We start from the raw sequence: 16,867 nt of genomic DNA, 5'->3' as shown, positions 1-16,867 counted from the left end.
ACATAATAATCATGGAAGCTATGTCTCATCATATTGACAAGTCCCACTCATCCTCCAAGGGTAGAGGATTATAGAAGGGTGAGGGTCATTGGGAGTCATTCTCCGAATTCCACCCACCACACGAGCTACGTTCCAGACACAGTGAACTCTCCTCAAATGGGCCTTGAGCACTCTTGCCTCTAGACTTTGGCTCTCAGTGCTCCCTCTGCATGGAATGGTCTTCCCAGGCCTGTTCTCTGAGACATGGCTCAAATGAGAAATCCTCTGTGCCTTTGATCCTTCTGCCTACATATAACATAGCTCTTCTCTAAACAGCATAGAGTCTTATCAGAACATCTTCTGTGGCACATGTCACACTGTCCTGTAGTTATGAGCATCTCCTAGAGCCCTATTAAACTCTATACATCTTGAAGTCTGTTCCATGTCTTATTGCAGTCCTCAACAATGACTTGCACATAGTGGGTGCTCAGGAAATTTTGTTTGATGGAATAAATGTTGAATAAATACACCCCAAAATTCAGCCATCTCTGTTTATCGGGGGACAGATTTAACTGAAAAAAAAATAAAACATTTAACAACTCAGCATTTATTGAGGACACACCAAGTGACAGGAACTGAGCTACATCCATAGACAACACTTTATTTGGCCATGTTACTGTCTCATTCACCAGAGATTACTCAGATGCAACAAGACTCCAATTTCCTTATTGCCTTTTCCCCGGTACCATTCTCTTAAGCATTGTTGCTAAGCAGTGTATTCCAAAGGAAGAAAGAGGCACAAAGACTAAGAAGCAAGGAGTTTTGACAACCAGGATGACCTAGATGAAACCATTTTTGCAGGCTTACAAAGAGCAAATCTATGCCCTAAAGCAACAGTTCTACATCTTTAATGGGCAGGAGAATCACGAGGGGAGCTTATGAAAAAGCAGAATCAGAAATGATTATTCTGTAGGTTGAGAGAGAGCTAAGACCTTGACATCTTTTCTACGGTGACTCCGATACCGGTAACCCAAAGGACCACACTTGCGGAATGAACACACTAAAAGATGTTCCTCACTTGGGGAAGTTCATGAAAAAAAAAATCTTCCCATTCATTCTCCTATCCATCCTACAGATATTTATTGAGTCTTGGCTATTGAGCAGCAGAGATATAATGGTAAAGAAAAACCCTGAAAACAAACAAACAGTATTCTTTCAGTCCTTGTCACAGCCAGAATTCATGGCTTCATCAATGCGCTGCCATTGTTTTTCTAAGCAAAGCAAGAACATAGCAGAAGGCATAATGTGTTTCTGCCCGCTGGTAGAACGTGTAAACAATGCACTTCAGTTTTAGCAATCCACAAAATTGTTCAGTCAATTGTCATTTACTGGTGTCCTCTCAATTATAATTTCCCTCCGTGACTTCTTTTACATAATCATTGGAATATGTGTATGCAGAAGCCAAGTACGATGCTTGCATAAATCCTTCAATCCTTTAGCAGGATGAAGCTCTTTGTGGATTATTGATATCACACACAAACACACAAGCACATACACACAAACACAAGAAATCTTCTGCACATTCTCATGAGTTCTTGAGACTCACTGGGCCATTCTAGTTTAAATGTGGTGGGAAAGTGATGGGGGGTAGTTAAAATACAATGATTTAGAAGAGAGGGAGTTACAGCTTCTATAATTAGAAACCACATCATGTAATAATTGCAACCCACGCACACACCATTGTTGGTGAAAGCCTAGATGCAACACGTTGATATGTCACAGTGAGAATCATACACTCCAGAGAACAATCTTAGCTTTTTCTAAGATCTCCTTTATCATATCTGCACTAAGAATTCTTTAATTGGCATCTACTTCATTATGCACAAGACATAAGAAACAGGGTACGATAAATCCCCTTCTTTAATGAGCCAAACTGGAAGATGGAGCTACTGTAGACAAAAAAACACAGGGCCTGTGAAATGTGATAAATACTTATACCTCAAGTTCCAAGGAGCCGGGTTTGGGTGGAATCTGCTGCATCCAGTGAGAAAAAGGAGGTGTGTGTCATTCTACAGGCACAAGGAAATCCCTTAATTTCTCCTCCAAAATATCCCATCCCTGTAGGATGTAGTGATTACAAACGCAGGCTTTGGGGCCAGGCAGACCTCCATTCACATCCTACTTCCATCACTTACTATCTGGGAGATCTGAAGCAGGTCACTAGTATCTCTGAATCTGAATTTCCATTTATGAGACAGGGATAAGAGTACCTACTCTAGATGAGCTATTGACATGACTAACTGAGATCATGAATGTAAAAACCTCAGCATGGTTAATAAATGGTGTTAGCTGTTAATAAATGGTGGCTGAAGTCATCAACGCCAACAGATTGTTTAGAGGCCCTTCTATGCACTTTAAACAAAGCCTTGTGGGAGAGCTAAAGAAACACAGGAAAGGAACAGACCCATCCCTGACAGGGCTCGTAGCCTAAGTGAAGATGAATAGGCAAGCAAGCAATTACAACACAAGCTGTTAACGCTCTTAGGAGTTAGTATGTATGTCTGTAGAAGCGAAGGGGAAAGGACTCAATCCATTTAGGATTATCCGGATGCAGAATCAATAGGAAGGGTGTCCTTGGCAAAGAGGGAAAAATGTTTGAAGGGACAGGAACACCAGGGACATGCTACACATGAGTAGATGACAACTGAACATGAAGGCTTGGGGGATACTGGGAGGATAAGAATGAAGCTCTCTGTGCTGGGACACAGGAGAAGAACCACATTTGGGAGAGGAAGATGATGACTTTGGCTTTGAAGAAGATGAAGTTGGAGGTCTGAGGCTATCCACGTGGGGGTGGTCTGCAGGCAAGGCTGGAGGTCAGGAGATCTGAGCTGGAGGGAGGGTTCTAGGAGTCATCACAGCGAGGAAGGCAGCTGAAACCCAGGGCACCAAAGAGAACGCAACCCGAGTGATGAGAAGGAAGAGGGAAACAGATGCATCCGAGCGAGGGGAATGGGACGCTTCACTCAGGAAGACATAACGATGGGTCTCCCTTATGTCTTACTGGCATCTCTACCTCCCATTGTGGTACTGGCATCTCCATCATCTCTAATTAGCACTCCTCTAGAAAATAAGGTTGTTTAATATTTATGAGTTTTATCCTATTTATGCTCGGTGTCGAAACTTCAAAACTGCTTTAAAAATCTTTCTTTAAATCTCTCTCTCTGAATATATATCCTTTCTACAGCTAGTCTGTATATATATGTATGTACGTGTGTGCATACATACATACGTATTTTTATTTTAAAGCTAGTGTAATCCTAAAATGGTAAATGGAGTTATTCTCAAAGCATTTTTTTTCAAGTAGCTAATAGGAAAGTGATTCAACTTGGAGGAATCCAATCTATCATTCAAGGTCCAACTGCGATGTCCCTGCCCTCCTGAAGTCTTCCCCAATTGACCGAGTCAAGGTCACCCCTCTCTCCCAGAGTTGGCTCAGTTATGAGCTACTTGAGGAGAGGGATGGTTTCTTACCCATCCTTGCCTCCACCCTGGTGCCTCACGGAATGTTGGCCATAGAGTTGGTGCACAGGGTGTATTGGTGGTACTGGCCTGGGATGCCAATTGGTTTGTATCCAGGGTATTGTTTTCAAGCATCTCTGGGAAGCCTTGGACCCATCAAGCTCCAAGGCAGAGGAAACCATCGAAAAAAGGAGAGTCAAAGGGTATGGAAGTCCCAATGTGCAAGAGAAAGCCTGATCAGCATTGAGTTCTGTGTCTGCTGAACATAAGCGGGCAGTGTGCACAGCATTGGAATGATCCACGCCAGCCACACACAAGGGCCCAGCAGAAACCCAATGCCCCTCTAAGGGCTTGTTATGTTTTCCCAGACACCCTCATTTCATGCTGCTGCTTCCAATGACGCCACAGGGTAACCTCAGAGATGAAAAGAAATTGCCTTTGAGCCCCAGAGTAACAGCTCCCTCTTTCTTCAGGCCTTCCCCTCTGATGACCCACTGTACCAGTGCGCGCTGCTGGGGGGCAGCCTTAAGGATAACACGACTGGCATTTATCTGCTTCACTGGCTTCCTCTTTCTCCGAGACAGCAGCACAAGGAGTTATTTCTGAAGCCCTGGATCCCCCAAGTGCCAAGAGACTCAACTAACTCCAGGAAACATTTGTACATTCTAAGCTCAACTCGGCAGCAATTCCCCAAGCTGCCTTTTTGGGAAATTGCTGTATTTTGACAGGAATTTGAAGGAGTACACACAAAATATTAAAAGGGCATTTTCTGTATCTGGAATTGGAGTATATGAAGGGCAGCCTTCTTTTATGCAACGTAATCACCTGCACCACACTGGCCTCCCTGTGAACAGAGTCCTTGGCAAACGAGCCAGGTCCAAAGGCAGCACGGAAAATCGACAGGCGTGAGCCAAGCCTGACCCAGGACTGAGTAAATCCAACCAAAGAGAATGATTTTACGGCTCCCAAAGTGACCCTCAGATTGTGTAACTTCAAAGCTTGAAAAGTAACCCCAAAACGCAACAACATAAGGCAGAAAGGCCCAAGTTCTCAACCTCCTGTTAAGGATAAGAAAAAAATAACTTGCCTTTTGGCTTTGCATTTGTAAGAGGAAAGAAAAACCAGAACCTGAAGGATGGATAAAAGAAAGTGAGGATATAGGAAAGCATTACAGGCCAAAAAAAAGGTGTTCAAAGTCCCAGATGCATAAAGGAACCCAGGTCAGTCATGGAGATGCGCGTCAATTAATATGGCGGACAACAGGGTATATCTAAGGGAAGAGAGAGAGAACAAGTTAACTAGAAGCTAATGCTTTTCTCAAGCTTCACAAATGTGTGGGGTCCTACCCTATCCCCTTGCACACACACACACTAGAATTGAAGTTCCTTGAGTACAGAAATTTTTTTTTTGTCTCTTGTTCACTGACAGATTCTAAGCATCAAGAATAGTGCCTGGCACACAAGAAGAACTGAATAAATGTGTGTTGAGTGAATGAATAAACGAAGTTGTCAGTCAGTGGTTGGGTGGACCACCTAAGGGAAAAATAGAGTAGCCGTTCAACAAACAATGGATATTGTTGTCATAACTAGTATTTATGTCTGTGAGTTAAATAGGAAAACTCAGTAAACGTTGGTAGCTAATTGCGCCGAGTATTTTTATCTGAAGGGTTTAAAGAAGTTTTTTTAATTAAGGTACAATGACATGCAATAAAATAAGCAGATCTTGTGTGATCATTTGATGCATTTTGACAAATGTTTGAGATAGGGAAGATTGCTATAATTCTAGAAAGTTCCCTGTGCTCCTTTCCTATAAATGGCTCTCCTCCACAAAAGCAACCATTATTCTGATATCTAACCCCATAAACTAGTTTTGCCTCTTCTTGAACTTCAGAGAAACGGAATTATACAGTATAATCTTCTGTGTCTGGTTTCCTTTATTCAACATAATGTTTTTTCAATTTGTCCACATTGTTGTAGGTATTACCTGTTCATTCTTATTAATGAGTAGCACTCCATTTTATGAATATACCATAATTTATTTATCCATTTCCTTGTTGATGGACATTTGAGTTCTCTCTGTTTTGCCATGATGAATAAAGTTGCAATGAACATTCTTATACAAATACTATTTTGGGCATATGTTTACATTTCTTTGCAGTGAATACTAGGAGTGGAATTACTGGATCATAAGGTTTGTGTATGTTTAATTTTGTAAGAAACTGCCAAACAGTTTTCCACAGGGGTAGTAATTTTACATTCCCACCAGCAATATTTAAGAGATTCAATTGCTCCATATCCTTATCAACACTTAACTGTCAGTCTTTTTCATTTTAGCCATTCAGTGGGTGTGAAGTGTTATCTCAACTTGGTTTTATTTTGCATGTCTCTGATGATCATTGATGTTAAGCATATTTTCACGTACTTATTGGCCATCTGAGTAATATCTTTTTGAAGTGTTTAAGTCAATTTCCCACTTATAATTCTATGGTTTTTCTTTTTATTATTGATTTATAGGAGTTCTTTATATATTCTGGATATGAGTCCTTTGATATATGTATATATATATATTTATTTAATATTTTTTTCCCAATTTGTGGCTTGCTTTTTTCATTTTATAACAGTGTCTGTACTTGGGCAAAAGTTTTAAATTCTGATGGAGTCCAGTTTATTATTTTTACTGTATGCTTAATGCCTTTTGCCTTCTGCTTTCTCAGATCACAAAAATATCCTCCTATATTTTCTTCTAGAAGTTTATAGTTTTAGTTTTTACATTTAAGTCTGAAATTTATTTTAAGTTAGTTTTTGTATATAGTGTGAGCTACAGGTCAAGGTCTATTTCTTTTTTCCACAGATATCCAGTTGATCAAGCACCATTTATTAAAAAGACTTTCCTTTCCCCCATTGTCACAATTATTCCAAAAAAATCATTTGAATGTATGTTTGTGGATCTACTTTCATTATTTCATCATTATACAAGATGTTAGTTATAGGGTTTTCATAGATAATCTTTCTCAGATCAAAAAGTCTCCTTTCTTTATCATGAACGAATATTAGATTTTTTTCAAATGCTTTTTCTGCATCTATTGAGATAACTACACAATTTTCTCCTCTATTAGGTTAATATGATAAATTACATTAATATACTTTTTGAATGTTAAACCAATCTTGAATTCCTAGGATAAACCCCACTTATCCATAATGTATTTCTTTTAATATATTGCTGGATTATGATTACTAACATATTGAAAAACTCTGTGTAGATTGGTATTATCTCTTTCTAAAATGTTTGACAGAATTCACAGTGAAGCCCTGTAGGCCAGGAGTTTTTCTTGTTTTTTAAACGGGAAAGTTTTTAGTTGTGAATTCAATTTCTTAGCAAATTTAGAGATACTCAGATTGTCTATTTCCTTTTGTGTCAGTTTTGGAAGCTTGTGGTTTTTCAAGAAATCTGGCCATTTTATCTACATTGTTGAATTTGTTGGCATAAATTTTTTTATCATTTTCATGTCCATAATGTCTGTGGTGATTTCCCCTCTTGCATGTTCAGTACTGGTTAGTGGTAGCTGTGTTTTCTCTCTTTTGTACGATCACTCTTGCTGGGAATCACGAATTTATTAATCTTTTCAAAGAACTAGCCTTTGGCTTTGTTGATTTTCTCTATGCTCTGTGTTCTACTTTGTTGATTTTTACTCTTATACTTATTATTTTCTTCTTTCTACTTCATTTGGATTTACTTCACTCTTTTTTTCATAGCTTCTTAATGTAGAAGGGTAAATCATTGACTTTACATTTTCCTTGATTTTTTTATCATAAGCATTTAAAGCCGTGAATTTCCCTCTTAGCACGTCTTCAGCTTTATTCTTAAAATTTTAATACGTTGTGTTTTCACTGCCATCCCATTCAAAATATTTTCTAACATCTTCCTGATTTCTTCTTTGACCCACAGGTTATTTAGAAGGGCGTTACCTAATTTCCAAACATCTGGGGATTTTCTAGATATATTTTTATTATTAATTTTTATTTTAATGCTCTTGTGGTCAAAGAACGCATCCTGCATTATCTCAGTCCTTTGAAATATATTGAGACTTGTTTTACGCTCTGGAATAGAGTCTACTTTGGTGAATTTTCCAAGTGCACTTGAAGGAACGTGTATTCTGCAGCTGTCGGATGTAGCGTGCAAAATCTCAAAAGCTCCCCCTTCCGCTCTCCCTTCGAGGAATCTGTCACTGACCCCCTCAAAGTCAACGATTCTGTTTGCACAATATTCTCTTCTGATGCAGTTAACTAGAGCCGTGGCTCCCACACTCCATCCCGGAACTTCCTACCCCAAGGATCTCTCAGCCTCCGTCTGGTGCGCCAAGTGAAGACACTTCAAGCTGCTGAAGTAGTTCAGGGGCCATTCACTGCTTGTCAAAAAAGACAAGACAGCAACCTAGGCTTCGCTTAAGGTCTCTTTTATTCCTGTCTCATGCGATATTGTGGCCACTAATTTGAGAGCTGAATTATGGGGGAAGAGAGAGTACAAGTGGCCCAGATATTGTCACTGTCTGCATGGGATCATCTATAACTCCCCCGTGAAGACTCCTGCCTCTGACCCAGGAGATGGCTTGTGTGAGACGTGAGATGATTTTTTTCCTGCACAGTTATTTTTTATATTTTAATAGTTAATATATATGTACTAGAAAATGTGCTTTATGAGAAATATAACCTCTCTCTCCAACCTATGATTTACAGATATGGTACACTTTAGTTTTGGAAATTAGTTGATTTAAAGGAATAGACTAAGTAAATGAAAATGCAAGAGGTTCGTCCTATGGCAAAATATGTCAACGCAATACAGGATTATGAGGGTGAAGCAAACTGGTATGATCGCTGCTATATAGTCAACATTTGCTACTGCAAGGATGTGAACCAAACTCCAGTCTTTAAATTATCCTAAGTCCTTCAAGGACCTTTCCTACCGGGATCTGAGAGCCTGACCTAGAGAACAGCACACAATTACCACCGTTTGTCCACGGAAAGCATTCCAACTGCACCTTACAATCTTTGCTCTGCCTTGTTCCTAGAAAGGTCTGCCCCTGGCCCTGGGATGGGATCTGGAGCAGCTCAAAGGGAAATGTTTCGGGAAAAGGAGTAATTTGAGCCCCTTTGTTGACCACGCTGCCCTCCCTCCCCTGCATTCCGCACGCAGACGGATGCTCACCTTTTCCCATTCTCGATCCTTGTTCAGCACGATCACCACCAGCCTGGGGTGTACCTGGTAGCCTTCCTCCGTGAAGGACAAGTCTTTGCCATCCCAAGTCACATTGACCATAAATCTAGAGAGGAAGAGAGAAAGACAAGTTTTTAGGGCAAAATTAAAGAGGTGTCAAACTAAAGAATGGATGCCACCCACCAGCAGTGTAACACTGGAAAAGCGTAAATCTACACAGCATCACTCATCACAAGCAGCCTCTGCTGCGGGAGGGTTAGTACCCATGCAGGCACTGCTAGTCGACTGTGCACTCTTTTCCATGAGCCTGTTCTCACTCTCAGAATCCCCAGTCTTGTCTAGGCATTAGCAATTGACTGCAACCAGCATACGGGATGGAACTTTTCCGTCCTGTCTTTGTTCAAATAATCTTCTTACAGGAAGACCTTAAAGCATGTTCTATTATGTTTTAACAAGCTTCCCTAGAGGAAACTACTTGCTTATAAACCACCTGGTCTATGGCTTCAAAGAAACACTATCCCATCCATTCATTATTCATTCAACTAATATTTCTGAAATATTCGCTACACGCCAAGACTCAGCTAGCTGGTTGGGGATAAATAAGGAAACAGCCATGATTCTTGCCCTCGTGAAGCTTATAGTCTAAAACAGAAGACAGGCATTAATTGATTAATCACAGAGCTATGACAAGTGCTACAATTCAGAGGTGGGTGTGCTATGTGAAAGTGAAACAGGGGTCGGGCAAGGCTTCTGTAAAAAAGTGCAGCTTGACCTGAATGGTGAACCAGGATTAACAAGGTAAGAAAAGACATGACCATGTTCCTGGTAAACAGGAGGCATGTGCAAAGGCCCTGTGGTAATACATATGAGGGACTGACCGTAAATCAGCGAGGCTGACACAGAGAGAGGGGAATGTGAAATGTGATGTGGCTGAGAAGGTGAATAGGGGCAGATGGTGCAAAGCTTTTCATGTTGAGGAATTTCGTATTTGTTTTAAAACAATAGGTAGACGTTGAAGGTTTTAATCCAGGGGACGATATAATCAGACTTTTCTTGTATAGTATGACCTGAAGGCTGGGTAGAGAACGGTTGGAGAGCAGATATAGGGGGGCTGCTTGCAGTGCTTTCATTATCCAGGTGAGAGGTCATGTTGGCTTTGTTCCTGCTGTGGCCTCAAAAGAGAAGAAAGAGGAGAAGCAGCAGCAACGAACGGGACCAAGTGGAGAAATATTTAGCAGGTATTTAGTGATGGGTTCGAAGTGGGGGTGAGGGAGAGAGAGGCATCAAGGACGATGACTCAGTCTTACCTAATCTTACACAGTCTTGTGCAATCTGCCTTATACAACATCCATGCAGTCAACTTTGGGCGCAGGTATTTCCATTGCAGGTGACGGCTGTCTGCCTTACAATACCCTACCTCCACCAGTCCTCGAAGCCACCTCGCCTGTAGTCAGGCTGGACACAGATGGGGAGGCGAGGCAGAGCTCATCTCCCAGGATTTGGGGGCGAGGGTCTCCAGGGGTCCTCATCCCCTTGCAACTTGAGAAAAACTAATGTTGTTGAAGACTTTCAAGAAAACATACCCCTTAGCAGATGCCCAATAAATACACTATGTGGAATTGAAGTGTTCCAAGACTTCCCCAGAAAGACTGGGTATCCAGAAGCCATAGCATGTTCTTGCTTTATATTCCTTCAACACCAAAAGCAGCTGAAGAAATAAAATATTAAGGAGGAGGACTAGACTACAAAAAAATTCCAAAAGGAGAGATTGGCCTGACTGGTCACATGTCCGCCCCTGGGCCTGACTGTGTTGTGTCGGGGAGAATGAGGTCTCTGAGGACAAGGCGAAAAAAAACGGAGAGAGGCAAAGAACAGTATTGTGTATCCACTCAATGAACTATTTGAGTCACTAAAAATCATGTTTTGGAAGACAAGTTAATAGCATGGAGAAAATGCTCGCTATTTAATGTTAAACAAGCAGAAAAGAGGAGAAAAATAGGGCTGGTCTCTGCATAGAAGCATTACAGGTACTCTTTATTTTCTTTTGCGTATCTTTGCATTTTCCAAATTTTCTGCAAATACTTATTTTTTAACAAAAATACTGTTTGTTAAAAACCAGAAAAATAAAACACTGCTATTCCAGAAGAAGCAAGGAGTAACCACTATTCTGTTTGGTGCATTTGAGGTATCTCAGGCATTTCCTAGAGAGGTATTTTATTGATTCAACTATTTACTGAATGCCTATGTATCAGGCCTTATGATGAGTCCCCTAGACACAGAAATAAAACACATACAGTGTCTGTCCACTCTCTTACCCACATTCTTACAATTCGTCGACAGACACATAAACAATGGCAGCACAGAGAATGCCACTTGAACATCGACGGGCCGTAAATGTGAGAAGTTGTGAGAACGCAGAGGAACGGCTCTATCTCCATCTGAGGGATTTAGGGAGGACTTCCTGGGGAATCTTGAAGAGGGAAGGGGTTGAGGAGAGCTGGGAGAAAAGGATTCTGAGCAGAGGAAGCATCTTGAGTCAAGGAGAGCCCGCAAGGGGAGTGACATAGGCTGGGAGAAGCAGGAGAAAGCTGAGCGGGATTTGTCTGGAGAAGATCCCTGAAGCCAGATCATAAGGGACCTCGTATGACACCCTAAAAGGTTTAGATTTTATTCAGAAAGCCCTGGAGTTCCATGAAAGGTTTTCAGAAGAGGAGCGATGCACTCTGATTTGCTGTCATTGGAAGCAGAAGTAACAATGTTTCTTTGCGTTTGAAGACAACGTCAACATTTTTGTTTATGGCTAAAAAAAATTCACTATTAAGACAATTGGAACTTTTTTTTCTGTTTCTTCTTTCCTCTGATGCCTCCTGGCTGGTGTTTGATGAGCTAAATGGATGCAGCCCAGAGAGGCACATCTAAGGAGGTTCCACTCACATTCCCTTACTGAGACTCTTGAGAAGATATTTGCATGGACTAGGGTTAGAGGAGGACTGAATTTTGGTCAAATTCCTCATTACCAACCAGCTTTTAAAGTAATTAGTTGGGGCCGAAATCAAGCTGCTTATATTTTTCAAGTCGACTTTTTGGTTTTGCTCCCCATGGTTATTTTCAGTCTTCTCACATCGTCTGGCACACTGTAGGGGTGCACTTAATGTTTGGTGGTTGAGTATGTTGACAGATCCCCACCAGAAGTGTCATCTATCCATTCACCAATACATCTGTCCATCCATCTGTCAATACATCCATCCATCCATTCATCCAACAGACATGCTTGAGTACCTACTATGTGTCATGCCCACACCAAGAACTATGCTAGAAAAATGACACGAAAATAGCCAAACATTTCAGTTTTCAAGGCTTTAGAGAGGCACACAAATAATTGCAGTAAAGAACAGTAAGTGTGAAATTAGAGGTAGGTACCAAGTAGGTTGGTGAAGAACACGAGGAATGGAGTGCCCAGTTCTAGTGTGGAGGCAGGGCTGAAGTCAGGAAACCAAGTGGGAGATGTTTGGGTTGTGTTGGAAGGAAGAGTAAGAGTTGGCCAGGTGAATGGCCAGGGGAAAGGAGGGAGATGCTGCATGGAGGAAACTGCAAAGCCAAAGGCACAGAACTGTGAAACACCCTGATGGAACTCTGTTCATGGAATTTCTACAGAACAATTGCAGACAAAGACCACCAGTGCATGGCCTTCATCTGGGCTAGTAGAAAATCCGTTAGCAAGTCCCTCTGTATCTGCTGCCCAAAACTCAGTTAGACCAGCCAAATCAGTGAGGTATTTCTTTTTAATTATTGAATCCAATGAGCTTTCAAGCCAGGTTTTAATGATCCAACACTCTGGGATGAATAGAGTTCAGGTCGGATCAACCTAATGCCCCAAATGTGGGTGAAACTAAAAATTTTAGTCAATTATCAAGAGGTTTGGAAATATCCAGTGTGTTAGGTGTTTGGAAAAGGCAGGCCAGAGAACAAATGTTTGGGTATGACATAGACATGTGACGCCAGGAGGAGCCATACACGGGGTTACGTCGCGTGAACCAAACACCACAGTCACCGTTTCAATAAGGAAGCCGACGTGTGCTGCTGAGACCCAGGTCTTTGGAGTTGTCAGTCGAATTTACTTAAATCTCGTTCTTTAATTTCCCATCTCCATCTCCTCCGCTCATTCCCTTGTCTCCCATTTTGTAGTGAAATCAGATGGAATTACCAGGGTGATTATTTACAGGCAATCACTCCTCTTCAGATTATATGGAGATCCTCATGCTCCAGATTTTTCTGTGTTCCTTTAAGATTCAATATTCTGGACCAATGAGTCCATACACTCAATGTTAATAATGTCTCTTTCTTTTTTATTTTTTCCATTAAGAGTCTTCAGTACCTTGGAAGGGGGAAAAAAAAACTCTAACAGAAACTTTTGCTGAGCAGTAATTTCATTATGAAATTGGCAGGGAGCAAGGACCTATTACCTTCGATTTCCCCATCCAATTTCTAGGAAAGGGAGTCTGTATTTCCTCAGGATTTCTTCCCATCTAAACTTGCTCCAGAGCAAACTTCTCTACCTAGGGAAATACCATTATACGCCCCATTGCTTGGTCCCCATTAACACCTGCTGGGCACTTGTATTAAACAGTAAAAGCTCACCATTTTGTTTCTCTCTCAAAAATTGATTATAAACTTTTAGTGCCCAGATAAAAGATCAGAAATTCTGGCTGCTGCTAAGCTTCACATTACACCTTCAATCTTTCCATCAGGAGCAATAAACACACAAAAGCCTGCTGGTGAAATATAGAAGGGTGGGGGGCTCTCATGGTTCACAGAGGGTCCACTTCTGTTATCATCATCCATCGACGGTAAATGCCAGGTAGTTGTTTTTTTTATTGTCAGTGACATACACAACACTCAGCCAGAAAATATGAAAATTATGTGACACACATACAAGCTTCCTTTGGTATCTATAGTCCTAGGTGTTTGAAGCTGAAGTCCAGGTGAAAGGAACATTTCTCTACTGCTTGTATTTTGTGCCTTATGAATAGCTGATATATGGGGATCAGAAATAACACTGAAAACTAAGTAGGCGTAGGGGCTAGCCCAGAGGCGTAGCAGTTAAGTTTGCATGTTCCACGTCAGGGGCCCGGGGTTTGCAGGTTTGGATCCTAGGCGTGGACCTATGCACCACTCCTCAAGCCATGCTGTGGTGGTGTACCACATAAAAATGTGGGGCCAATTTTCCTCACCAAAAAAAAAAAAAATGGTAGGCTTTTTTCCCTATATTATGACTGCAAAGAAATTGGGCCAGAATTGTCAAGTTCTCTGTAGTCCTGCGCCATCTAATATGGTGGCCACCAACTACAGGTGGCTTCAAGTGTTGAGCACTTGAAGTGTGGTTAGTCTGAATGGAGATGCACCACAAGGGCCCAAGATACCCTGGATCTTGAAGACTTTGTATAAAAAAATAGTGGGAAAGACTCATGGACAAATTGATATTGATTTCATATTGAAATATTTTAGACACATTGGGTGAAATAAAATGTATTATTAAAACAAATTTCATCTGCTTCTTTTCACTAGTTTAACGTGCTGCCAGAAGATTCCAGATTACGTGAGGCTGGCATTATATTTCTATGCGAGAGCTGTTCTGGGCTGTCCTTGCTTTGTTTGTCTGTTTGTTTTAACCAGTAGATTGTATGCATTGTGAAGGCAGGGACCTCACTGGCCTTGTTTCGTATTGTTTTCTAGTGCCAAACAGCACCTGGCAGAGAGCCGGTGCTGAATAAATACGTGGAGATGAATAAAAGAACGAATTGCTGTGTCTCCATGGTGGATGACGCACCAGGATCAAAGCCTGGCTCTGCCACTCCCTGGCTGTATCACCTTGGGCAGCGTATTTAAAATGCTCTGAGCCTTCATTTCTTTCTTTCCTTCTCTGTAAAAATGGATCGGGTTAAGCCATTAGGAACTAGCCATGACGGTTTCATGTAGTTTAACCTAACAGATACCTAACCCCCAGGTCTAGGGGCAGGACCAGCAACAATGGACATAAAATGCCCAGCAAGATGCCTGGTATACAGCTGTTGCCTAATAAATAGTAGTTAATGTATATGTAAATTTCCCATGCATTTTTTACTATGTTTCCACCCTGTCATATTTTCTACCCTTCCCCAAATGCAACCTGGTATTTTTAAAGCCATGCTCATCACAGCCATTCTCATTACCAGGGTCCCCCTGTCCTTCTATGAAACGCCAATCTGGGGTCGGCCCAGTGGCGTAGTGGTTAGGTTCGTGCACTCAGCTTCAGTTGCCCCAGGTTTGTGGGTTTGGCCACTGGGTGTGAACCTACATACTGCTCATCAAGCCATGCTGTGGCAGCATCCCACACACAGAAATAGAGGAAGACTGGCACAGATGTTAGCTCAGGGCCAATCTTCTTTACCAAAAAAAACCCCCATATACGGGCTGGATATGCTCCTTAACTATTGCTTTCATGTCTCATTCCTCCAGATTTCTATTTTCTCCCTTTTGCCTTACAGTCGTAAGTCTCCTTTAACTTCCCAAATCTGATTTTCGGAAATGTTCGCTAGACATATTTATTATTCACTATTTCCCTTCAGACTAATTCTCTTACCGCTTCATAAATGCCACCATAACCCGGTTAGAGTTTCTCAATTTTCATTTAATTTTCCATCTGCTTTGCCATTTCCCACGTTTCCAGGCCTTGTCTGGAATCTCACTATCCCTTAAAATGCCTCCTGGAACTGCTTTGGGTGTCACGGTTTTTTCGTTTGTCATTTAATTTACATGTTTTTGAAAACAGAGTCACTGTTTTCTTTAACCTCCTTTCAGTTCTCAAGACGCTCGCATTTTTACAACGTTTCTGCTCTTTCCAGCTTTCTCTGGGTGGTTTGAAATCCCTTTGACTGTGCTGTCTGTCTCAGCACCCTCTTATCCTCCATTAACCACTCCCTTCTGGGCATGAATCCTCGCCTCTCTTGAGAGCAAACTGCTGGTGCCTTTACCCGTTTTCAATTCCCAACCCCTGCACCGCCCCTTGCCCAGATACCCTTGCACCATGGTTTCTTTCCAGCAAGCGTCTTCATGAATGCACCTTCCTCTTTGCCCCGTGCTCAATTGCATACCCTCATTGGGTGGCTTCCCTTTTCCCCTGAATGATCCCCAAAGGTGTGACCACAGAGCTAAAGCTTAAATGTCAAGACAGAAATGCAATAACTCCAGCACACAGATCTGCATATTCCAGGCCAGCGCCATCCAAAATGAGCTCAGAAACTACAGCATAGAGAAAAAGAAAAAAAAAACTGGGTTTAAAAAAAAAAGAAGAGGGGAGTATTTATTCTTTCAACTCAAATTCTATTGTGGCCATTAAAAAAAAAATAATGTTAGTTGCCTTGGCTGAGTGATACTAAATTTTTAAAAATTAGAGCAGGAGATGCTAACTTCCACAAAGGGGGGGATCTTAGTCTGTTTTGATCACTGCGATTCTAAAGCAACTAGCATCTTGCAGGAAGAGCTTAAAGGTATTTGTCGAATAAATGAACAAATGAATGGGCAGACATAGGCCTCCAGGCTCTTGTTCATTAAATGCTGATTTCCTGTGCAACAACTTCGGGAGGGGATTCTGGAAGACAACTGCTTAGTTCTGGAATCAGACGGCCTGACTCAGAATGCAGATCTGTTGCTTTCCATATCAGGTAAGTATCCCAAATTCTCAGAGCATCCATTTCCTCTTCTGTAAAAGTGAGGTTTTAATAGTGACGTCGCTGCATAATTATAGAGATTAAATTAGATGAAATTTAATGAGACAAGGTATGTAATGTGGCCAGAAGAGTGTGTGACATATAATAAATGATGGTAGCAGGAATAGCAGTAATGGTTACAGTTTTAAATAATTATCTTTTCTCCTCCTAAAATTTGAGATTAAAGGGCTTTCTTTCAGATGCAGGAGGATCCTTTTGGCTGCTAATCCCAGTGCCCCAAGGGAGCCAATGTGCCCTCGAGGCCCCTCCCTCAGGGAAGCAGAAGGAATGAATCTGATGGCTCAGAGCCCACAGTACCCCTGGACCAGGCTATGGTATGAGGTCAGTGACCCAGGTGACAGCCTGCCTTTCACGTCTCCTGGGCTTCCTGTCTCTATTTGGTAGTACAC

General features: G+C 41.5%; 1 protein-coding gene across 1 annotated transcript in view; it reads right to left on the bottom strand.

Annotated features, from left to right (window-relative positions):
- GRIN2A (glutamate ionotropic receptor NMDA type subunit 2A) overlaps positions 1-16,867 on the bottom strand; it is a 361,604-nt gene that overhangs the window by 100,383 nt on the left and 244,354 nt on the right. Inside the window, exon 5 of the mRNA XM_008526526.2 lies at positions 8,704-8,818. Coding sequence (XP_008524748.1) covers positions 8,704-8,818 — 115 coding nt within the window. The remainder of the gene's footprint in view (positions 1-8,703; positions 8,819-16,867) is intronic.

Source organism: Equus przewalskii, chromosome 12 (assembly GCF_037783145.1).
Source record: "Equus przewalskii isolate Varuska chromosome 12, EquPr2, whole genome shotgun sequence".
NCBI lineage: Eukaryota > Metazoa > Chordata > Mammalia > Perissodactyla > Equidae > Equus > Equus przewalskii.
Note: the sequence above shows the minus strand (reverse complement) of the source record. Positions and strands in the feature narration are given on the sequence as shown.